This window comes from Zalophus californianus, chromosome 5 (genome assembly GCF_009762305.2).
Source record: "Zalophus californianus isolate mZalCal1 chromosome 5, mZalCal1.pri.v2, whole genome shotgun sequence".
Taxonomy (NCBI): Eukaryota; Metazoa; Chordata; class Mammalia; order Carnivora; family Otariidae; genus Zalophus; species Zalophus californianus.
In genome coordinates this window covers 45,486,043-45,506,973 of record NC_045599.1, presented here as the reverse complement: position 1 = coordinate 45,506,973, position 20,931 = coordinate 45,486,043, and the positions used below count along the sequence as shown (strand labels likewise).

At 36.5% G+C, this 20,931-nt stretch overlaps 1 protein-coding gene across 1 annotated transcript in view; it reads left to right on the top strand.

The window, feature by feature from the left end:
- Window positions 1-20,931, top strand: part of DEPDC1B (DEP domain containing 1B) — an 84,635-nt gene that overhangs the window by 40,758 nt on the left and 22,946 nt on the right. The window contains exons 4-7 of the mRNA XM_027606958.2: window positions 2,673-2,800; window positions 3,510-3,640; window positions 5,588-5,635; window positions 9,957-10,097. Of these exons, the coding sequence (XP_027462759.1) occupies window positions 2,673-2,800; window positions 3,510-3,640; window positions 5,588-5,635; window positions 9,957-10,097 (448 nt within the window). The remainder of the gene's footprint in view (window positions 1-2,672; window positions 2,801-3,509; window positions 3,641-5,587; window positions 5,636-9,956; window positions 10,098-20,931) is intronic.

Here is a 20,931-nt window from a genome sequence, read left to right as displayed (position 1 = left end):
TGGTTATTCAACAGGCATTTTTTTTTCTTTATAAGGTCATCTAGTGTTGTTTGTACGAAAGAGATAAAATCCTGTATTAAGTTAATATGTATTTATGTCATCAATACTGTAACTTCCCGTTTCTATTCCACCTGGTTCTATGAAGTTGTAATATTCCTGGTGTCATCTGTAGAACCAAGTACTCATTAGCATACTTTAATGCTCCAGTGACAATGACTTGTATCTTCTGTTTTCATTTTCTAATTTTCCAGGAGCCCTGAACTGGTATACCAGTGTCCTAGAGTCATCAACCATTTTCTCCTAAAGCTTATCATTTCTCTCATCATGTGTACCTGTCTTGTACTTCCCTCTTGAATAAAGTGGGAGAGGTTTGGGCTCCCTGCTCATTGTAATTCCAGCAAAGCTTCGGCAGCCGCTTCTTGAGCAATGTCCAAAGGAAGAAAGGCAGAGCAGGATCTGTTTCCCCACTTGGTCCTTGATGTGGATTTTAGAATGAGGAGTTTAATGGTCAATAAAGAAAGAATTCATCTTTCTTGAAGAACTTCAGCTCATCATTCATTTCTTCTATTTTACTTTCCCTATTTTTGTCTTTGCTTCCTCTTTGCTTGTTGGTTTTTGTTTTTGTCTTATCCTGTCTTTTCTCTTGCTTCACCGTTTATACAAATTAAAAAATAAAATAATAAAATAAAACTGTTGTGTTTGCTGAGGGGCAGTACAGTGTGGAAAGTAAGATATTGGACTCTGGAGCCAGACTACTGGGTTTGGATCTTGGCTCCTCCATTTACTAGCTATTTGAGCTTGTTTCTCTGTTTTATTCATTGTGTTTGTGTCTCAGTTTTCTTAATGGTGAAACTGGGATGATAATAATACTCTCTGGGGCAGGCTTGTTGTGAGAATCGGGTGAATTCAAATCTATAAAGCGCTTAGAACAGTGGCTGGCACACAGGTGTTCAGTAACTGTTAATTACTATTGCTGTTATTCATTTATTTAATAGAATTGTGCAAGACTGTTGAATCACAGATCTGTACTTCTGAAACAAATAATGCAATATATGTTAAGAAAAAAAAAGAAGAAGATAGCAGGAGGGGAAGAATGAAGGGGAGTAAGTTGGAGGGGGAGACGAACCATGAGAGACAATGGACTCTGAGAAACAAACTGAGGGTTCTAGAGGGGAGGGGGGTGGGGGGATGGGTTAGCCTGGTGATGGGTATTAAAGAGGGCACATTCTGCGTGGAGCACTGGGTGTTATGCACAAACAATGAATCATGGAACACTACATCAAAAACTAATGATGTAATGTATGGTGATGAACATAACAATAAAAAAATTTAAAAAAAAAGAATTGTTTTCAGGCAGAGACAAAGGAAAATAAATTACTTATGATATCATCCAGAGAGAATTAACATGAACATTTTTGTAGTGTATCCTTTTTTCCATACAAACTTTTAACACAAAAATGGGATCATGTTGAGCTTTTCATAGCCTGTGTTCTTCACTTTGAACACTGTGCTTAGCTTATTTTTTCATGTTATTAGACATTTGACATCATATTTAATATCTGCATCTTGTCTAATATGAAAGTAATATATTTTATTTATCCAGTCCTTTACTGTTAGATATATACTGTGTTTCCAGTTAGACAATGTAGTGAGCAATATCTTTACAGATAAATAGTTGAATATATCCATGGTCTTTTTTTTTTTTTAAGATTTTATTTATTTATTTATTGAGAGAGAGAGAGAGCGGGAGCATGGGGTGGGGGAGAAGGAGAGAGAATCTCAAGCAGACTCTGAGCCCAGTGTGGAGCCCAATGCAGGGCTTGATCTCACAACCCTGAGATCATGACCTTAGCTGAAACCAAGAGTTGGACGCTTAACTGACTGAGCCACCTAGTTGCCCCCATGGTATTTCTTTAAGATAACTTTTGGAAGTAGGTTTGCTAGGCAAATGGCAACAGTTTATATGCCTGCCTTCAAAAATGAACACGTAATTTAGATACTTTAAAAAAAATTCACAAATCCACATGGTCTTCAACTTTCTTTTGTAATTCAGTAATTCTCCAAAAACAAAATCACAAAACAAATTTCTGCCTCTGTTTTTCCAAGTGTATAAGATTTTTCTATAAAGATACTTTTGTAAAAACTCTTATAGAATATCTTTGTAAATGATTGTGCTGTGGAGCTCTTGTTTTTCCTGCTTTCTGCAGTTGCCTAAGATCTGGGGGCTGCTCTTTGACTTTGTACTTATTTGATCTTTGCTTACAAAAAATAAAGAATTCTTGGAAGTAATAGACTTTAAGTTTGTTTTAAACAATTACTCCATTTGGGCAGTGTGTAAATATGGATAGGTATTCTATGCCTTAATTATGAATTTTATTTCATGGCTACTTCATTGAGTAGTTGGAATTCCCACAGGGAAAAAATAGTCGATGTCATGTTTATTGCCACTATTCTTTTGTGATTTATGAATACTCATTTATAATGTGACCTCATCCTTAAGGGTTACTCGACTTCTCTGTAGTCTATGCAAAGAAAATGAGTTCATATTTCTAGTTATTATTTTAAATCAAATTACAAATAACCAAGTCAAAGAAATTTCTGATAAAATCGTATCACTGTCTGTTGAAATACTTGTTCTCTTTCTCCCCCCCCCCCCCGCCCCCGCCAACTAGAACTCTGAGATGTGGTACAAGCGGCACAGTATTGCCATTGGAGAGGTGCCGGCTTGCCGTCTCGTCTACCGCAGACAGCTGACAGAGGCCAACGTAGAAGAGATATGGAAGTCTATGACATTAGCATAGTACGTGCATTTGATGTTAATGAGAACTTTCACTGTTTTCTATTTTGCTTCTCTACTACTCTCTGCATATTGAATTTTCTGAAATTATGCCTTAAAACCTTAACTTTGTATTATTTGCATCTGAATTCTGGAAATTTTCTATTGTCATTTATATAATAGTTAAGAAAAGAAATTTAAAAGTTCTTCAACTTTCTAGTAACCCTGAAGTTTTATGTTTAATGAAACACAGTGGTAAATTTGGTCTCCTAGATATTTGGTATACTACAGGTAATTAAAGTAAATGATGTTATATAGCAGTTTTTTTTCCCTCACAAACATATCATTAGCAGTTTCTCATCATTGGATAAGCTGGTTTTTGTTTTTATAATATCTATACCTATGAAATCATTTTCTTGGCATTCAGGGTGTTATGTTATTAAATTAGTGAACCAATCTGTTAATGGCCAAAAGGTCCTTTAAGTTTGTTTCATCATATTCAATTTCTAGCCTTTTTGCCAAGATTGGATAAAATGCATGAAAACAACGCATTTTAAAGATTGATCTTTTGGTGCGCCTGGGTGGCCTCTCTTGCTGTGTCTCTCTCTGTCAAATAAATAAATGAAATCTTTAAAAAAAAAACTTTCTAAAGATTGATATTTTACATGCCAGGTTTTTGGGTAATACTGATTTTTTTTTAAGTAATTAATTTAATTATCATGTATCTTTCCAGTTTACAGAAAGTCCTTGGCCTGGATTCTTTGGAAGAGGTCTTAGACATTAAACTGGTCAACTCCAAGTTCATCATCCATAATGTGTATAGTGTGAGCAAGCAGGGAGTTGTCATCCTTGATGACAAGTCGAGTAAGTGCATAAAAACCATTCTGGTCCCATTTGACCCACTGTGTTGGCTGCACAGGTCCATCAGCTTCTTTACTGATCCTTCCCTAAACCCTCAATAAATGTACCTTCTCATTATGTATAGCCTTGTCTCATTTCCTCAATTTAAATAATTGTGTGGATTAAGGAAGTGTCAAGGAAAGGTGAACATCCAGGAGTCAGAGCCTCAGCACAATCCATCCAGAGGCTAGTTCAGTGTTAGCTACACTGGACATTAAGTGGTTCTGTATTATTCACAGAAAAATCCCTGAAAAGTAAGTTTAAGACCTAACTGAGTGCTTGAGTCAGTTTGTGACTAACTGGATCTTGGAGACTGATTTTAGGTTTCAAGTGGGTCTGATTGATTTTAGGTTCTTCCTGACCTTTTCATATGATGTCTCTGTGGTAGATTTTCTGGGATAGTCTTGATTTATGTCATTTTTTTTTCTTGTTAATAAAGGTAGGCCTTTAAATACTGAAGGTGCTTTAATTTTTTTATTCCTTTTCTTCCAAGCCAGTTTACAAGTCAGGAAAAAAAGACATTTAGCAGCTGCCTATCCTGGTTTTTTTATTTGGAAAAATAAGGGCATGGTAATTGTAGTGGGCCAGAATCCCCAAACTGATTTTAAAGCTTTCTTCTCTTAAATTGGGGATGGGCCAGAATTGGATGGGTTTTTTGAATGGTTCTTTCTTTACTTCCAACCCTTGATTCTGGGAATAGCTGGAACTAGAATGACATTTGGATGTGGGAAGATGGTGTAGTACTTTTGGATTTTTATAAATTATTATTAAATTTAGGGCTGGGGCTACTGGGCAGCAAGATAGAACTCTACCCGAAGGAGCCTGAGCAGTTGTGAGAGGGAAAGAGGATTTTCGGGGTCCCAGTTCCTGACAGGAGCAGAATGTGTCTTTGAAACTTGAAACACCTCCTCTTGTATGTAGCCTCTGTATTGGGAATGGATGGTATCAGGAAACAGAAATAAATTTGTGACTTTGTGAGTTGTCAGGTTAATATCAACCTATACGATTAAATTACATAGAATGATGGGGCTATTGCCTTTGAAATAAATTTAAAATCCTTCCATATTCTTTGAGTAGAGCAAACATTAATACTTTTACCTACTAATTAAATCATTGGTCATCTTTTGTCTTACCAAGTTCTTAGAAAGAAGAACACTTCCACAAGCCTCAGGTTCATTAGAGCTAATACAGTTCGATTAGTGTCTTTGCAGTTTTTCACAAAGTGAAGAAGATGGAGAAGTAGAAGCATGAGTGTGGGTCCATCTCATCAGATGTCTGTGTCAGGGCTAGGAGGGGAGGAACTCTGGGAAAAAGGCTTAGCTCGGATTTCTTGTAGCAATGTTAACAGTTTTTACTTTAAGGCTGTCCAAAAACTCATAGCCTATATTAGTATGTCAATGGAAATCTCTTGCCCTGAAACATTTTGAAAATTGAAACATGCAAAATGATACTTATATTGGACAACAGACATAGAGAATTTACCCCCTTTTTGGAGGGGGTTGGTGACCTGGATTCACAAATATAGTTGGTAACTAATATTTTTACTTTTTCTGTCTTTTCCTTAATTCTTAGGGTAACTGATCAGTTAGTTTGTTTCTTTGGAATAAACCAAATTTCTGCTTTTCACCAAAGCTTTAAAAGGTGCATCTTGTCCTTTGAGAAATTTGCAGGCATGATCTGTACAAGCTCATGTTGTGACACTGCTCCTAGGAAAGTTTTCCTAGGAGAGTTCTATTTCTATTCCATGGCGTTCTATTAATAGGTGATGTGCGATTTATGATTATGATTGGCAGGTATGTTTCATATTATTTGGGCAGGTTATACATTCTTATGATTCTATGTATGTATGTAATTCCTCGCATTATATGCAGCTAAATCAGCTATCTTCTTTTTATTTTCGTTTCTCTGCAGAAGAGCTTCCTCATTGGGTACTGTCAGCTATGAAGTGTTTGGCAAATTGTAAGTACTAATTATCCCCCAGATTAACAGAAATTAGTGTCCTGAATTAGAAAATAGTTTTGTTCAATGGCCTGAACATTGATTTGACACCTGTGAGACTAGCAGTTAATTATTTCGGGACCAGTGTGCTGTTAGTGATGAATTTGCGACTTGGTGAAGGGGCTGAGTTATAGAACAGTTTTGAAGAAATGTTGTGTTTCTCTTTTCTGGTGGATATAATCACACTACAGATAAAATCCATACTACTTCTTCTGACTGTTTCATCGCAGTGAAGGAAAATTAGTTATATTGAATATAATATTGTGCAGATAGTGGCCTATTGACAGTTTGTACATTTTTATTTCTGAAACACATATTCCTCAGTATGCCCTGTATTTACATCTCAATTTGCTCAGCTGATCCTGTCTACTATTGGCTTTTTATAGGGCACCGGTTTAAGGGGGAAAAAATGTTTTAGAAGACTAGTCTGACTGATAAGCAGGATGGTTTGGAAGGAGAACTTTCGTGTGGAGAAACAAGACGGGGTATTTCAGTTATTGGATGTAAGATGACAGGGCCTGGACTGTGGTGGTCCTTCTGAGGATTTGCATAGACTTATGCAGTCCATTTCACAGCATAGATATTCACTCCATTGGATATCATAGGCACTGTAAAGAATGTATTATTATAGTATCTCACTGACACTGCTATTTTTCTGGGGATTTTTTGGAAGACTTTACCCAAAGAAGGGATTATAATGGTTAATGGTTTAACCCAAACAAGTGATTTTAATGAGAAGAATTCTAGTTATTTTGGTTGACTAACAATGGTTATATTTGGTCTATGGGGCCTTTAAGCCTCACAGATGGCCTCAGAAAGGTACCTTTTGGGTAGGGCTTACGAGTACAGATAAAGGTGTAATAAAATTTTGAATTAGTAGGACTCTGAATGATTTGTTTAACTGGTGTTAGTTTTGTCTGATTAGAGAATGAAATTAAGGTAACTATGCAGTTTATTGTAGGTAATCTCAGTCATAATATATGGACAATGATTATATACTATCATTTTAAATATGAATACCAATTATTAGCTTGTGTGAAGCCTAAAGTTTTCTGTGTTTAACTATTAAATTTTCATTGATTTTTGGTTAATATTTTGGAACCTCTGAGATGTAGAGTGGTTTCAGCTTGGGAGAGTGCTTTTTATTCTTCCTGCTCAACCATCTGAAGTAAATTAAATTTAAATTATATCTTTGGCCAGAGTTGGCAATGATGAGATAGAAGGTATAAAGGTGAAATTAAATTACCCATTTCTGAAATCTTGGCAAACCAAGGATTTGGAAGTTGATCAGCTGGGAAAGAATAGAGGAAGCTGGTAAAACAAATCTAGGCTACAGTATGTTCTGTAATGTATATTAAGGTGTGGTTGTGATATCAGTTTTTCAGTGATGATCAAAATGTAGCGAAGAGTGCAGTTTTTCCCTCAAGGGAGTAGTAAACATAAAGCCACAAAGGATGGGTGGCTGGGTGATGGACGTTGGGGAGGATATGTGTTATGGTGAGCGCTGTGAATTGTGTAAGACTGATGAATCACAGACCTGTACCTCTGAAACAAATAATACATTATATGTCAAAAAAAAAGAAGATAGTAGGAAGGGAAAAATGAAGGGGGGGATCGGAGGGGGAGATGAACCATGAGAGACTATGGACTCTGAGAAACAAACTGAGGGTTCTAGAGGGGAGGAGGGTGGAGGAATGGGTTAGCCTGGTGATGGGTATTAAAGAGGGCATGTATTGAATGGAGCACTGCGTGTTATATGCAAACAATGAATCATGGAACACTGCATCAAGAACTAATGATGTAATGTATGGTGATTAACATAACATAATAAAATAATAAAAAAAGAATAGTAGGATAACTGGAATTACTCAACAGTGAAGGGGAAAGATGGAAAGAGCAACTTCATAATGTTCTCTCCGTGTGTGAGGTGGTCTTGTGTTAGGTGGAAGTTCTTGGGAACAGGGACATGTCTCACATGAATTAAGTGCAGTGCTTTACAGGTGGTTGGCATATCTGTAAGAATGCTTGTTTATGTGTCAAAGAAGAAAAGGTGACCAAAGGGCAAGGATGTCCTTTTGAGTAGTTTTGTAACATTATTAAATTTTCCACATTCTCACTGGCCCCCCAAATTTACTCTGAGTCTTTCAAAGTCATGACCTGTTCCTTTTCGTTCTTATCCTTGTTGAGGCAAGATTCTCATTATAGTCATCGAATAGGGAACAACAGAAAGGATAGGCTGGCTGATTTGTAGGATATTTTGAAGGCCTCTTGCCTCCTTTTCTAAGTTTGCTGCTCCCCTCTTTCTCGCAGGCCCGTTGGTAGACCAGATGCACGTAGGCCTGGGTCCTTTCATTGTCGGCCAGCCACAAGGCTGGCCACAGAAGGATGGACTGATAGTAAATACAAAAACAGGTTAACTGTGTTTTTCTTCTTTGTGCATGTGGGTTATAAGGATTCAATAAAGAAAAAAAAAAACAGATACAGGCAAAACTTTTCCAATATCAGTTGGTAATAACATCAGACCTGTACCTCTGAAACAAATAATACGTTATGTTAAAAAAAAGAAGATAGTAGGAAGGGAAAAATGAAGGGGGGCGGAAATTGGAGGGGGAGACGAACCATGAGAAACTATGGACTCTGAGAAACAAACTGAGGGTTCTGGAGGGGAGAAGGGTGGGGGCTGGCTTAGCCTGGTGATGGGTATTAAAGAGGGCACGTATTGAATGGAGCACTGGGTGTTATATGCAAACAATGAATCCTGGAACACTACATCAAAAACTAATGATGTAATGTATGGTGATTAACATAACATAATAAAATTAAAAAATGCAAAAAAAAGGATATTTTTAAGTTCAAAATGATTGAGAAAAGAAATATCTTAGGAATACTACCTCCTCTCATAGGGCCCACTGCTGAGACATACCAAATGAATGATTTCAGTTGACTAAGCTTGGGGTGTTGCAGAGGAGGAAGCAGGCAAGAATGGCAGCTCTGTTGGTTGCTAGGTTAACACGGGACCGCATGTAGGTCTTTCATGATTTTCATTATTTTAGTCAATCAAATTAAGTTATTTTATGAGAAGTATACAGAATATTAAAAGGTAAGAGGGTTTTTAAGGAGACCAACAGAAGCCATTTTCACGTGGTCCCATTGGCGTTGAAATGTAAAGGCTCAGAATGTTTAACTGTTTTTTTTTTTGTTTTTTTTTTGGTTTGATCATTTCTCTTTAGTTGCAGTGATTCTGGAGGGTTTCTTTCAACTTTTACTGACTTTATCTTTTGTTCCCCTGAGGATAGAGATCTGTTTGGGTCTAATTGTTTAGTCTTGTGTTCTGCTGGCCCAGAACTGGTCAGTGCACTCGCACTCCTTTCTTCCGTGCTCTCTTGGGAATTGAAGGACTGGCCAAACTGTTCCTCATGAGGCTACTTGCCATTTCCCTCAAGACATGAGCAGCTCCAATTTGTCTCTCTACTTGGCAATGTAAATCTGTGGTCTGTGTGTGGATACTTGGGGGCATTTGCTGCCTCATCTGTAGAGAGCTAAGCATTTCTTCCTGTTCTTCTTTGGTCCCAGATACAACTGGATCTTTGCCTTGCTTCTGCTTAGGGTATGGCCGGGACCACATTGTTCCAGGCTTCTTATAGTTACCCCAACTTTGGAATATGCTCTGCTTGAAACACTATCTTTTGAAGGTTGGCTGGGGATGAGATAGTTTTATAGTCAGAATGAATTACAGGACACAATGTAAAATCTCCTTTTTTGAATATCTTTAAGAAAAAGATTGTAAGTTTTTATTAGTCTGAAGTAGTTTAGTTTGAGGTAGAATTTGATTAACTCAGCTCTGACTCTAGGATTTCATAATATAGCAATGATAAAATAATGAAAAGCTTTGCAAATTGCTTTATAACTTGTCTATTACATATGTGAGCTAATTGTCATCTTGGTCAACTGTGTCAAGACTAGGAAAACATTGAATATTTCACAGAAAATAATCATCGTCTACATTTAACAAAAATGCCTTTCAGAAGGATGTAAAAGAAAGAGTGGGTTTCTTTTAAAATGCAAGTAAGTCAGTGATTTTCCTCATTGTTTTATATAGATTTTGATTTAGACATAAAGAATATTTGTGTAAGCAAATGTATAATGTCAATTATATAATGTCAATTTTCCCCATGAAAACTTATCTGATCTTGATATTGTGCACACACATATACATAGAGACTAATCCTTAGATGTGATCATCCCATTAATGTTTTTTTTTTTCTCTCTCTTTTTTTAACAGGGCCTAATTGTTCAGATTTGAAGCAGCCTATGTATTTAGGATTTGAAAAAGATGTCTTTAAAACCATAGCAGATTACTATGGTCATTTGAAAGAGCCTCTACTTACATTTCATCTTTTTGATGCCTTTGTCAGTGTATTAGGTAAGTTGGGATATAATGAACATGTGTCTGTGTTATTGACATTGAATCATTTCATTTTCTACTGTCTTGAGACTTCCATTAGTCAAACCTCCGTAGCATATTTGTTTTTGTTTTAAAGATTTTATTTATTTATTTGAGAGAGAGACAGACAGAAAGCACAAGAGAGAGAGCAAGCATGAGTGGGGGGAGGGGCAGAGGGAGAAGCAGGCTCTTTGCTGAGGCGGGAGCCTGACGATGATGATGATGATGATGGTGATGATGATGACGATGAGGGACGGACCAACATGGAGCTCAATCCCTGGACCCTGGGATCATGACCTGAGCTGAAGGCAGATGCTTAACCAACTGAGCCATCTAGGTGCCCCTCCATAGCATTTTTGAAATAAAAACTGGTGAGGTGCTTGCCTGGTTGTAGTCCTCTATGAAGGAGGAAAAGAAAATGGTTAAGCTCTGTTAGGAAACTCAAAGCGAGGACCAATAGTTTTTACTTCTTAAGGAAGAGTAATATACTGTGTGTCATTTTTGTATAAAAAAGTACAACTTCTGTGGTAGAGAAGAATGTAAATTTGACATTTACTGTTCAGAGTAAATCTTCTACTCTGGATATGCCTTCATGAACAGTCAAGTATGGGAGATGTATTTTTATTTAGAAATCTAATTTCTTTTCTTTTTTTTTTCTCATAGAAGGAACAGGTTTTTGTAGGACTATTGATTTGTGACATGACAAATAAGTACAGTAACTTTATCATTCTCTGAAACTTGTTCCTATTCTTCACATAGATCTGTGCTTCAGAATTTAGTGTCAAAAAAGCAGGGTAGAAAGGAAAAACTATCCACGTTATTGCTAGAGGTCTTTTTGATATTGTTCCTTTCTTCTTGGATATCAGATTTTCCTGTTGCTATTGTGATTGTTCAATAAATATTTTTGCTTTATTGTGAAAATGTTTGCTTTAATGACCGAATCAGTGTGTTGGTATCAAGCTCTGTTAATGTAAATTTTTGGGGACTTGCATGCTCTTGTTCCTGAGTCCTGTGGGCTTTAGCCATCTTTCCCTTCCTTTCTCCTCATCTTACTTTCTTCTTAGAGAGAACGAATGCTGCCATGGCATTCTCACAAAATAAAGTATCAGCAATATTTGAATAATTTACCTGATCTTATAGTACAGCACTTTAAATTTTAAGATTCTATAGGTTTTCTGATAATCAGAAACAAAACACAACTACTGTAAATCATGTGCATAAGAATGAGTGTGTTTTTAGAGAGATTAATATTGGGAACAGATGAAAGGATTAGGCCTGTTACTGGGGCTTGAGACCCCTGGGTTGTCTTGGTATTTTGTCTTCAACCAAAGAGGATCGAGGGCTTCTGTCCTTTTGAACGTCATACCTGACGATGAATACTTGCTGCTGTTTAATACAAATATGGACTCATTGAGCCGGTTCTCATTTTAGCCACTTAACTGCCATTGTGCCCCTGGTAAAATAAGAATTCTAAAGATTGCGAGTAGGGGGAGGGACAAAGGGAGGGGGAAAGAGAGAGAGAGTCTTAAGAAGACTCTGCGCTGAGCTCAGAGCCCAATGTGGGGCTTGATTGCACAACCCTGAGATCATGACCTGAGCTGAAATCAAGAGTTGGACACTTAACCAGCTGAGCCACCCAGGTGCCCCTAAAGACTGGATTAAAAATTACTTCGTAGGTTTTCTTCTCATTTTCCATTTTCATCATGTTCTATGGTAAAAATGATTCGGTTTGGAAACACAAGTACTTGGAACTTTTTTTTAGAAAACAAATTCCTATTTGAATCAGCTGTGTTTATGACATCACTGGTCTTTTCTACCACAATTGTCCATTTTGATCTCAGCTAGGAATTAAAGCTGATTATTTCCAAATTGATGTCAGAATCAGCCACCCTCTATAATATTACTTATACAGGGTTTAGGGTGGAGAAAGATGGACAGAATGGAGAAGTTATGGCAGTTAGGTATTAGTAAGAATAGTGTGTGCGGATAGTCAAAATTTATTAACCTTCCCTGATCAGTCCCTCTCAAGTGAACATGTTTACTCTCCATTGAAAACCATTATTTTTGGATCCTATGTAGTAAAAGAAGAAATAGAAGCGTTCTGTTTCCCTTCTAGATTATCATAATTTGATCATTATATGATTAACAAAAAGCATCTAGTATAGCAATCCTGTTAAAGTCTGTGGTAAAAGGTAATATATATAGATATGTACAAGACAGACACATAGGTTGAATCTCCATGGGGTTGACTCAGTTCTTAAAACCTTTTGACTTACTTGGATTGCAGTAGGATGCCACTCGATATACTTATCGAGTATAAGTAGATAATCAGTCTATTTTGTGTAGAAGCTAAAAATTCTACAGCATTTTCAGTGGAAATGATTTTCTGTTTAATTAATGAATTTTTTGAGGTTTATTCCTTTACTTATAGAATGAGATAAGCCAGCCTGATGCAAAACCTGTGACCTTGAGAGCCATTAGTCACTGGTAGTGAAGCAAAACATCTGAGAGTTCTTAAAGAAAAAAATATATTTTTGAACTTATTCTTCACTGACAATAGAAAAAAAGAATGATTTAATTTGGGTCAGCAGTCTGACCTAACAACATGACTGTATGGTGACTCGTCTTCATTCCCAAAATGGCAGTTTCTTATTAAGACGAGAATTTGGCTGACTCTTAAATGGGGTGAATGAGGTGGTCTGCCATCTTTCACTCACAATCCACATGTACCCTAGAACCCAGTGAGCTGTGTAGCTTGCCATAATTTGTCATATCAAGGAAAAAGGGAGACACAAAGGAAGCACAGAAGGGCAGGGGATGGTGTTTGGACTGTTTGGTGACTTGTGGGTTGTATGATGTTATAATCTGAGTTCCCATGCTAGTGAACTCTGGGCCAAATATCACTGATAGATACATCTGGTTTGACCTCTGTGTTTTAAAAAGAAAATTTAATTAATTGACAAACTTGAGAAACAGGAAACTCACATAAGAATTTGTGACTCTGTGAAGAGAAAAACTGGCCCATCTGGCAGTTCTGGGCTTGAATTTTCCTAGGCACAGACTCTGCTGCGTCTCGGTAGCTAGATCCACCACTAGAAGGAGCAAGTGTTCCAGAGACGTGAACCCCAATTTGTAACCTCTCCGATGCTTCCCACTGCTTCTCAGACTCTCATGCCCAGTTCACAGGACTCCCTTTGCTCATTTAGTCCTTTTGTCTGCTCCTTCAGGCAGCTGAGCTTCTGGCTCCTGGTTTATTTGCTAGGCGGCTGGGAAACTGAGTAGCTCTTTGCTGCTCCCTATTTCCTAAATGTGAAGTTTAGAAAATGCCATTGAAATTCACTAGGTTGATTGTACACTGGATTATCCAACTAAATAGTTGAGATCTTCTAGGTTTTTTAACCTGGAAACATCTATAAGGGTAGACTTTCCATTCTTTGGTTCTTTTTTCTAATGACTTCTTGGAGCCTTGTGCCATCTTTGCCTTATTACCTCTTGCTCTTATGTTCTTCAAGTTATCTCAGGGTCCTCCTCCCACGGTAGTTCTTAAGGGAAAGCAGTTCTTTTTTCAGAGTGCTTGTCCAGACAGAGGGCTCTTGCCCATGTTAGTCCAGAGTTCTTGCTGGTGGTGCTCTCTGCTCTCAGAGCCCGGGGTATATGGCTGGAGCTTTTGAAGATGTAGATGGGCCAAGATAAGGATGTTGAATCACCTCCAAATAAAATGATTACTGTTATATCAAGATTGTCGGAGTAAAGTGGGGTTAGGTACTCCTTAATGATGGATATTTAGGGAAATGCCTAGATATTCCTTGGCTATACCAAAATACCTAAGCTATTTATAAATATACTAGTAATCAGTACGATAACTGAAAAAACTTTTGGGAAAAAAATCAAGACCTTTCTCATACTGTTCATCAGGATAAATTTCAGCTGAATTAGAGAATTAAATGTAAAAAATGCAAATCTAAAATACAGTTGATATTTATCTGATGTTGGGTGGGTGAAAGACTTTCTCAGCATGAAAGCAAAAGAAGTCATAAAAATGCTATAGCTCTTTGGGACTCTTCGTGTAGGAAAGGACATCATCTTGTACGTGGGTGAATCTGTGCCTACTTTTAAGCAATTCACAAAGGCGACTTGTTGGCCTTTTCCTTCAAAGCCTCTGGAGAAAGTTCCTCTTGCTATGTCTTTCTTTAGGCAGGGAGTCCTTGCCAATTGCTCTGTAGTCTGAATTCTTTTGCCTTAGTATAAACCTTTTCCTTTTTATACCTCTTTTCAGTGTGGCTCAGTCGTTAGGTGTCTGCCTTCGGCTCAGGTCATGATCCCGGGGTCCTGGGATCGAGCCCCGCGTTGGCCTCCCTGCTCTGCTGGAGGACTGCTTCTCCCTCTCCCACTCCCCCTGCTTGTGTTCCCTCTCTCGCTGTCTCTCTCTCTGTCAAATAAATAAATAAACAAATAAATTTAAAAAAAAAGAAACTTTTTTTTTTTTTAATTCCTTTGATTGCTCGAAAACTACAGTGAACCTTCTTGAGTCTCTTATTCTCTGGCTGAACAGACATGGTCTCACTGACCTTTCAGGGAAATCTGGGCTCTCTCAAAGTCTTCATATTTCACTTCTTATTTGAAGCTCCCACAAGGGATAGCTTGTTGATAACATTGCATATGTTAGTGGAAACATCAGGTCTACTTTGCAAAGATAAAAATTTGTGTTTGGGTTGATTTGAGAATAGAAATCTGATGTAACCACTGGAGAATGGGAACGACAGTGACAAAGGTAGGAGTTCCACAAGGCACTGACAACTCTGAACCTGCCATGTGGTCTTCATGGCTGAGGTGTCACCTAATATCTAATAATATAGAACAATATTTTAATTGTGTTTACTTGTATCATAAGGAATAGTCGGGTTTCTTTGAGTATTTGATTATTTATTCATTATCCTCCATCAATCCAGCTAAATAATGGTGTGTTTCCCTGATGGAAAAAAGTCTCACAGGTGGATTATGTAAGTTATTTGGTGGATTGTTTATTGTGTTTTCATTATTTTATTCTTGTGTCACCAATGGAAACATCACCAAACTCCAGTAACTTGGTTTGTTGACTTCAGTGTCAATAAACAGGGCCTTTCTAAGCCTTGGTTTTCTCATTGAAAAATGGCAGTAATGCCTGTCATGCTTCTAGATATGAAAACAGGAAACTTAAACAATGGGTTACACTTATTTTCCTACTAAGTTTCATTCTTTTGTTTCAAAAAATATAAAAAATTGGAATAATGTATAAATTAAGATAGGATAATCATATGTTGCTATCTGACCATATCTTCTCTCAAATGATAGCAAGATTTTTTTTTTAATGTGAAACTACTTGTGATAGATCTTTATAATCTGTAATTGGGATAAGCACTAGTATATCATTCTGAAATGCAAGAAACAAGTTACCTCTGGGCTACAGAATGTCCTTGTCATTTTCTCGAAATGGAAGACTCAGTATTTTTATGATGATATTGAGAGTATAGAAATAACGAAAGATGGAAAGTTATTCTATTATCTTTTGTTGAGCAAAATGAAATAATTGAAAGAATAAAATAGTTACCACATTGAAACTCGTTGGTTATAAAATGAGGAGAGAATGCTGATGTCCTTTAGAAGTTCTTAAAACCTATACCCCCCCCATGAATCTAAAAAAAGCACAAGAAGCTCTTTAAAATCAGTAATAGTTTATGATCTTGAAGAATCCAAAGGTACTTGTTGAACATGTGTTTGAGTTCAACAGTAGACTGTCATGTGTAATTTACTTTTTATTTTTTTTAAAGATTTTATTTATTTATCTGACAGAGAGAGAGAGAGGGAGAGCACAGGCAGGGGGAGTGGGAGAGAGAAGCAGGCTCCCTGCTGAGCAGGGAGCCCAATGTGGGGCTCAGTGTGGGGCTTGATTCCAAGACCCTGGGATCATGACCTGAGCCGAAGGCAGACACTTCACTGTCTGAGCCACTCAGGCGCCCAAAGAGTCCTTCTTTGTTGTCATGCGTAATTTAAAGTTAAGTTCTCTCACAATCATTTTTCCTGAGTTCTGTAAGGTGCTTTTGTCAGTAAGCTTTTATTGAAAGAAAAAAAAGATTAGGTAATGGTCAGCAATGAGAAAGAAGTTGGGAAACAGAAACAGAGAAGTCAGGTTAAACTATTTTTGAGAATCTAAATATTCCTACATGTGTTTGAACTGAGGAAAGCATTATGTAGCACGCCAAGATTCAAAAGCAGATCTAGAAGTGAGTCCTGCTTTGACATTTGAACAGATTGAAAAATAGCATCCTTGGCACTGGATGCCAAGGACTGAAGTATTAAAGCATATCAAACCTCAGCCTTTTCCCCATACACCTTCCCTTTGATCATATTCATACCACTTCATGGATCACCCATGTGCTAAGGATTTTCACTCCTTACCTTCATTCCGGATCTGTCTGCTGTGCTCAGACCAGAATTTCTGTCTGGCTTTGGCTGTGTGTTCCTGGATGTTTGTTCTGTAAGAGCCTCGGTTCAAACTCAGTAGTTTGTGAGCCACTGTTTCAGAAATTGTGTGTTGAATGTGAATTCTATGTCTGAGAACAGCATTAAACCAATAGTGTACAAATATCAGAGTACATTGTGTATAGTAAGAGTAGGTATTTTTATACATTTTTTTGTTTTAGTTAAATACATATGTGTTTGCACATATATTGTGATGTAACATATGTTTTTAATTTTAGTTGTCGTAAAAAGTTTTTGAAAAAACCCTGCTCTAAATTTCATGTCTAACTACATAGTATGATGATTATGAGGATTTAATGAATGAGAAGATCTCTCAGAAAGTGTAATATTGCTCAAATATTACTAATAATCGTAGTTCATTGTGAAAAATGCATATACTCCACATGGTTTGTCCTTTACACTTAGATAAAAAAAAACTTTTTTACCTATGGATCATATTTTTTAGAGTTACATTCAGTTTTTCATTCCTTTGTGTGGTGGACTTAGCATTTTAAAGTAGTTTGGAAGTTTCTTCAGGGATACACTACATTGTATTTTTACTTCATGAGAGAGAAATGAGGAGTGATTATTACCTGGCTTTCATTTTGAACTCTCAAGGAAATGGTTTTATGGGCCCTCTTTGGTATAAAAGAGCTAGTTTCAGATTTCACTATATTGAGAAATTCTCTATTCTTTATACTGTCTAATCCTCGTCCCCAGTTGAAGAATGCATAGTGGTATTTAATCCACTATCTGCATGTGCAATATTTGTGCATATTCTTTGAGCCAAGCTTTCTTCTTGTAGGAATTTATCCTTAGGAAATAACTGGCACGTGGACAAAGCAGGTCATACAGCGTGGTATTTAGATGTGCAGGCCCCTAGTGTGTGCGGGCTCACGTCGCACTCTGCCACTAAGTAGCTGTGTGACTTGGGTAAGTGATTTCATCTCTGTAAGCCTCATTTTCTTTTTCTATAAATGGGAATAATGATAGTTATCTCCCTTCCAGAGTTGTAAGGATTAAGTGAGACAATATTTGGGGTTTAGGACACTGTTCAGGGGCGCCTGGGTAGCTCAGTTGTTAAGCGTCTGCCTTCGGCTCAGGTCATTATCTCAGGGTCCTGGGATCGAGCCCCGCATCGGGCTCCCTGCTCCACGGGAAGCCTGCTTCTCCCTCTCCCACTCTCCCTGCTTGTGTTCCCTCTCTCGCTGTGTCTCTCTCTCTGTCAAATAAATAAAAAAATTTAAAAAAAAGAACACTGTTCAGTACATAATAAAATGCTTATTAATAAATGTTAACTTATTATTCTTCATCATAGAAATTAGTTTTATTATTATAAATGTTAGCTGCTGTTATCCTAATTTTTTTATCAGTTCTAATTTTTAATGGTGGAAAGATAAACTCCAAAACCACTATCAAACTTTTAAAATTCTTTTCTGTAGTGGAAGATCTTGTACTCAAGTTTTTAGAGTATTTTGTGAAATTCATATGCTTTTACATGTAGTAGAACTATTTGCTGCTATCAAGATTGATGGCATGGAAGTGCTGCAAATCGCTACATTGTACAAACAAAGATTTTATTTTTATTTATTTTTATATTTTATATTTATTTATTTTTAATCTATTCTATTTTTATTTAGCATGTATAATGATGTGATAAACAGAGGCACAGTTAAATGTTTTTGGGACCAAATTCTTCCCCTTGTCTATAGTATCTATGTTTCTATTACTAAGGGAATTCTAGGACTATGACTTTTTATGCTATTGCCTTTTTAAACATTCAAAAATATTTTTAAAGTATTCCCCTGCCAGTTTCCTAATTTTCTACCAATTACTATTTTTGTGAGTACAAGTTGTAACTTTGATGTGGTTGAGAAATGCTATTAGTTTATGTCTGCTTTGTTTCCTAGGTTCAATGTCTTTTTTTAAAATATAGGTTTACTTAATGACTACTAGGGCTTTAAGGCTCTTTCCCCAGGTTCCAGAAGATTTTGCCAGTTAGATTACTTATGATATAACACAATGATGCTAGGTGGCTGCCAGATAAACTTTTTAAACATAATGCAAAATTAAAACTTTTTTATTTAGGACTTATATAGTAGCCAAGAAAAATATGTCTGTGAGTGTTAATAAAGGATATGGAGTATGGTATTAATTCAAGAGTGTAATGTTTTAATTAACAATTGATAATTGCTGACCATTCAATTTTGATACTAAATTAAAATCAAAAAGTTTATTGAAAGGGAGGTGGTAATTATGTGTTAATATTTATGTGCGTAAAGGAAGAAGAGCACATAGATGTGAATCCCAGCTGTATTCCTGGGGCAAGTCTTAACTACTTTGGCACAGACATTTTATTGAATAGTTTGGCATTTTTTAAAAATGTTAAACTTCAGTTGCCATCTGAGTTAGTATGTCCACTCTTAGGTATATATCAGTTGACAACATATGTCACCAGCAACTAAGTGTTCATAGCAACATTATTCATAATAACCAAAAGTGGAAGTAACAAAAATGTCCATCAAATGATGAATGAAAAAAAGGTAGTATGTCCATACAATGGAATGTTTTGCAACTATCAAAAGGAATGAAGTGCTGTAACATACTATAACATGGTTGAACCTTGAAAACATTATTCTAAGTGAAAGAAGCCAGACACAAAATGTATGCTTCCATTTATATGAAATGTTCAGAACAGGCAAATCTCTGACAGTGATTAGTGTTTTCCATGGGCTGAGGGGAAGAGAAAATGGGGAGTGACTGCTAATTTGTATGGGGATTTCTTTTTGAAGTGACAGAAATATTCTGGAATTAGATAGTGGTGATGAGCATAACTGAATATACTAAAAATTGCTGAATTATACACTTAAAAAAAGATAATCTCATAACACAAAAAAAAAAACAAAGAAAAAGAACCAAATTGGACTTTAGGAGTTAAAAAAGTACGATATCACAAATGGAAATTCTACTGAATGGGGTTAGGAACAGATTAGACACTGCAGAAGAAAAGATCAGTGAACTTGAATATACAGCAATACAAAGCTAGCCTAAAGAAAGCACAGGGAGAAAAAAGTCCAGAAAAAAAAAACACAGTAAAACAACACACATCCAACACGGCCCCAGTGACATATAGGACAATATTAAGTAGTCTAACATACATGTAATTAGAATCATGGTGGATGCCTCTAAAAACTAGCTCATGTATTTTTCTTTTTAACCCCATCCCCATCATTCTTGGAGCACTTTCTTACTTTCTGGCAGGAAAAGCTCTTGTTCTTTCTTTCTCCAGACCTGGAATCAGGCATTTCCTCAAGGATTCTTGGTTCCTTTGAGTAGAGAGTGATATATAGAAGCCAAGATTTAGTGTTTGATGTGTTCATTGTTATTGGAAATATTGTTTGTAGATAGAAAGACTCCTCCAACAGCATGAAATGAGTATCCCTGCATTTTAATTTCTAAGCTTTCACCAAAAGTACTATTTGGGAAGGGGATCCTGGTTAAATTGAAAGCGTGGAGAGTAATATAACAGACATCCATGTGCCCACTACCTTAATTTAACATATATTATTTACATTGTTGCAAGACATCCATGTCTTCTCTATATCTAGAAGCTGAACTGTTAGGCTTTTTGGTATTTACATCTTTACTAGTTCAAACAAATTGCTTTCCAGAGTGGTTGCAACAATTTTTACACATGCATTAGAAGTATATTTCTGTTTGATCATTTTTTTTTTTTTTTACCAATACTTGGTTTCATTAGGCTTTTAACTTTTTTTTAATTGGGAAAAATTTTAATTACCAAGCATCAAATGCACTTTACATTGGTAACTGCAGTACTGAAATTGTGACATTTTAAATATTTTTCTCGAAAAAGGTTAGTGATTTTCTTTTTCCTAGGAAACCTGGAGATCCACCTATAAACATTAGTGTGGCCAGTCTAGGTCACTATGGTTTAGTTTAGTTTATGCTAATCTCAGCAGGGTTTCACATTTCCTGTCTACAATAAAGTAGGTTGTGAACTTCTTGTATCATTGAATTTTAGCAAAATTCCCATGAGATAATTTAAAGGAATGTCAAATTTTTGAAGTTCAAACTCATAAGACTCTACATTGGAATCACTTTTTTGCTTCAAGTGCATCAACTTGAGAATATAGGCAATTTTTCTTTCCTAATCCCTTGGAAAACTATTTCCTTTTTTCTTTTTTTTATGACTTTTTTTTAAAAAGATTTTATTTATTTATTTGACACAGAGAGAGACAGAGAGAGAGGGAACACAAGCAGGGGGAGTGTGAGAGGGAGAAGCAGGACCCTGGGA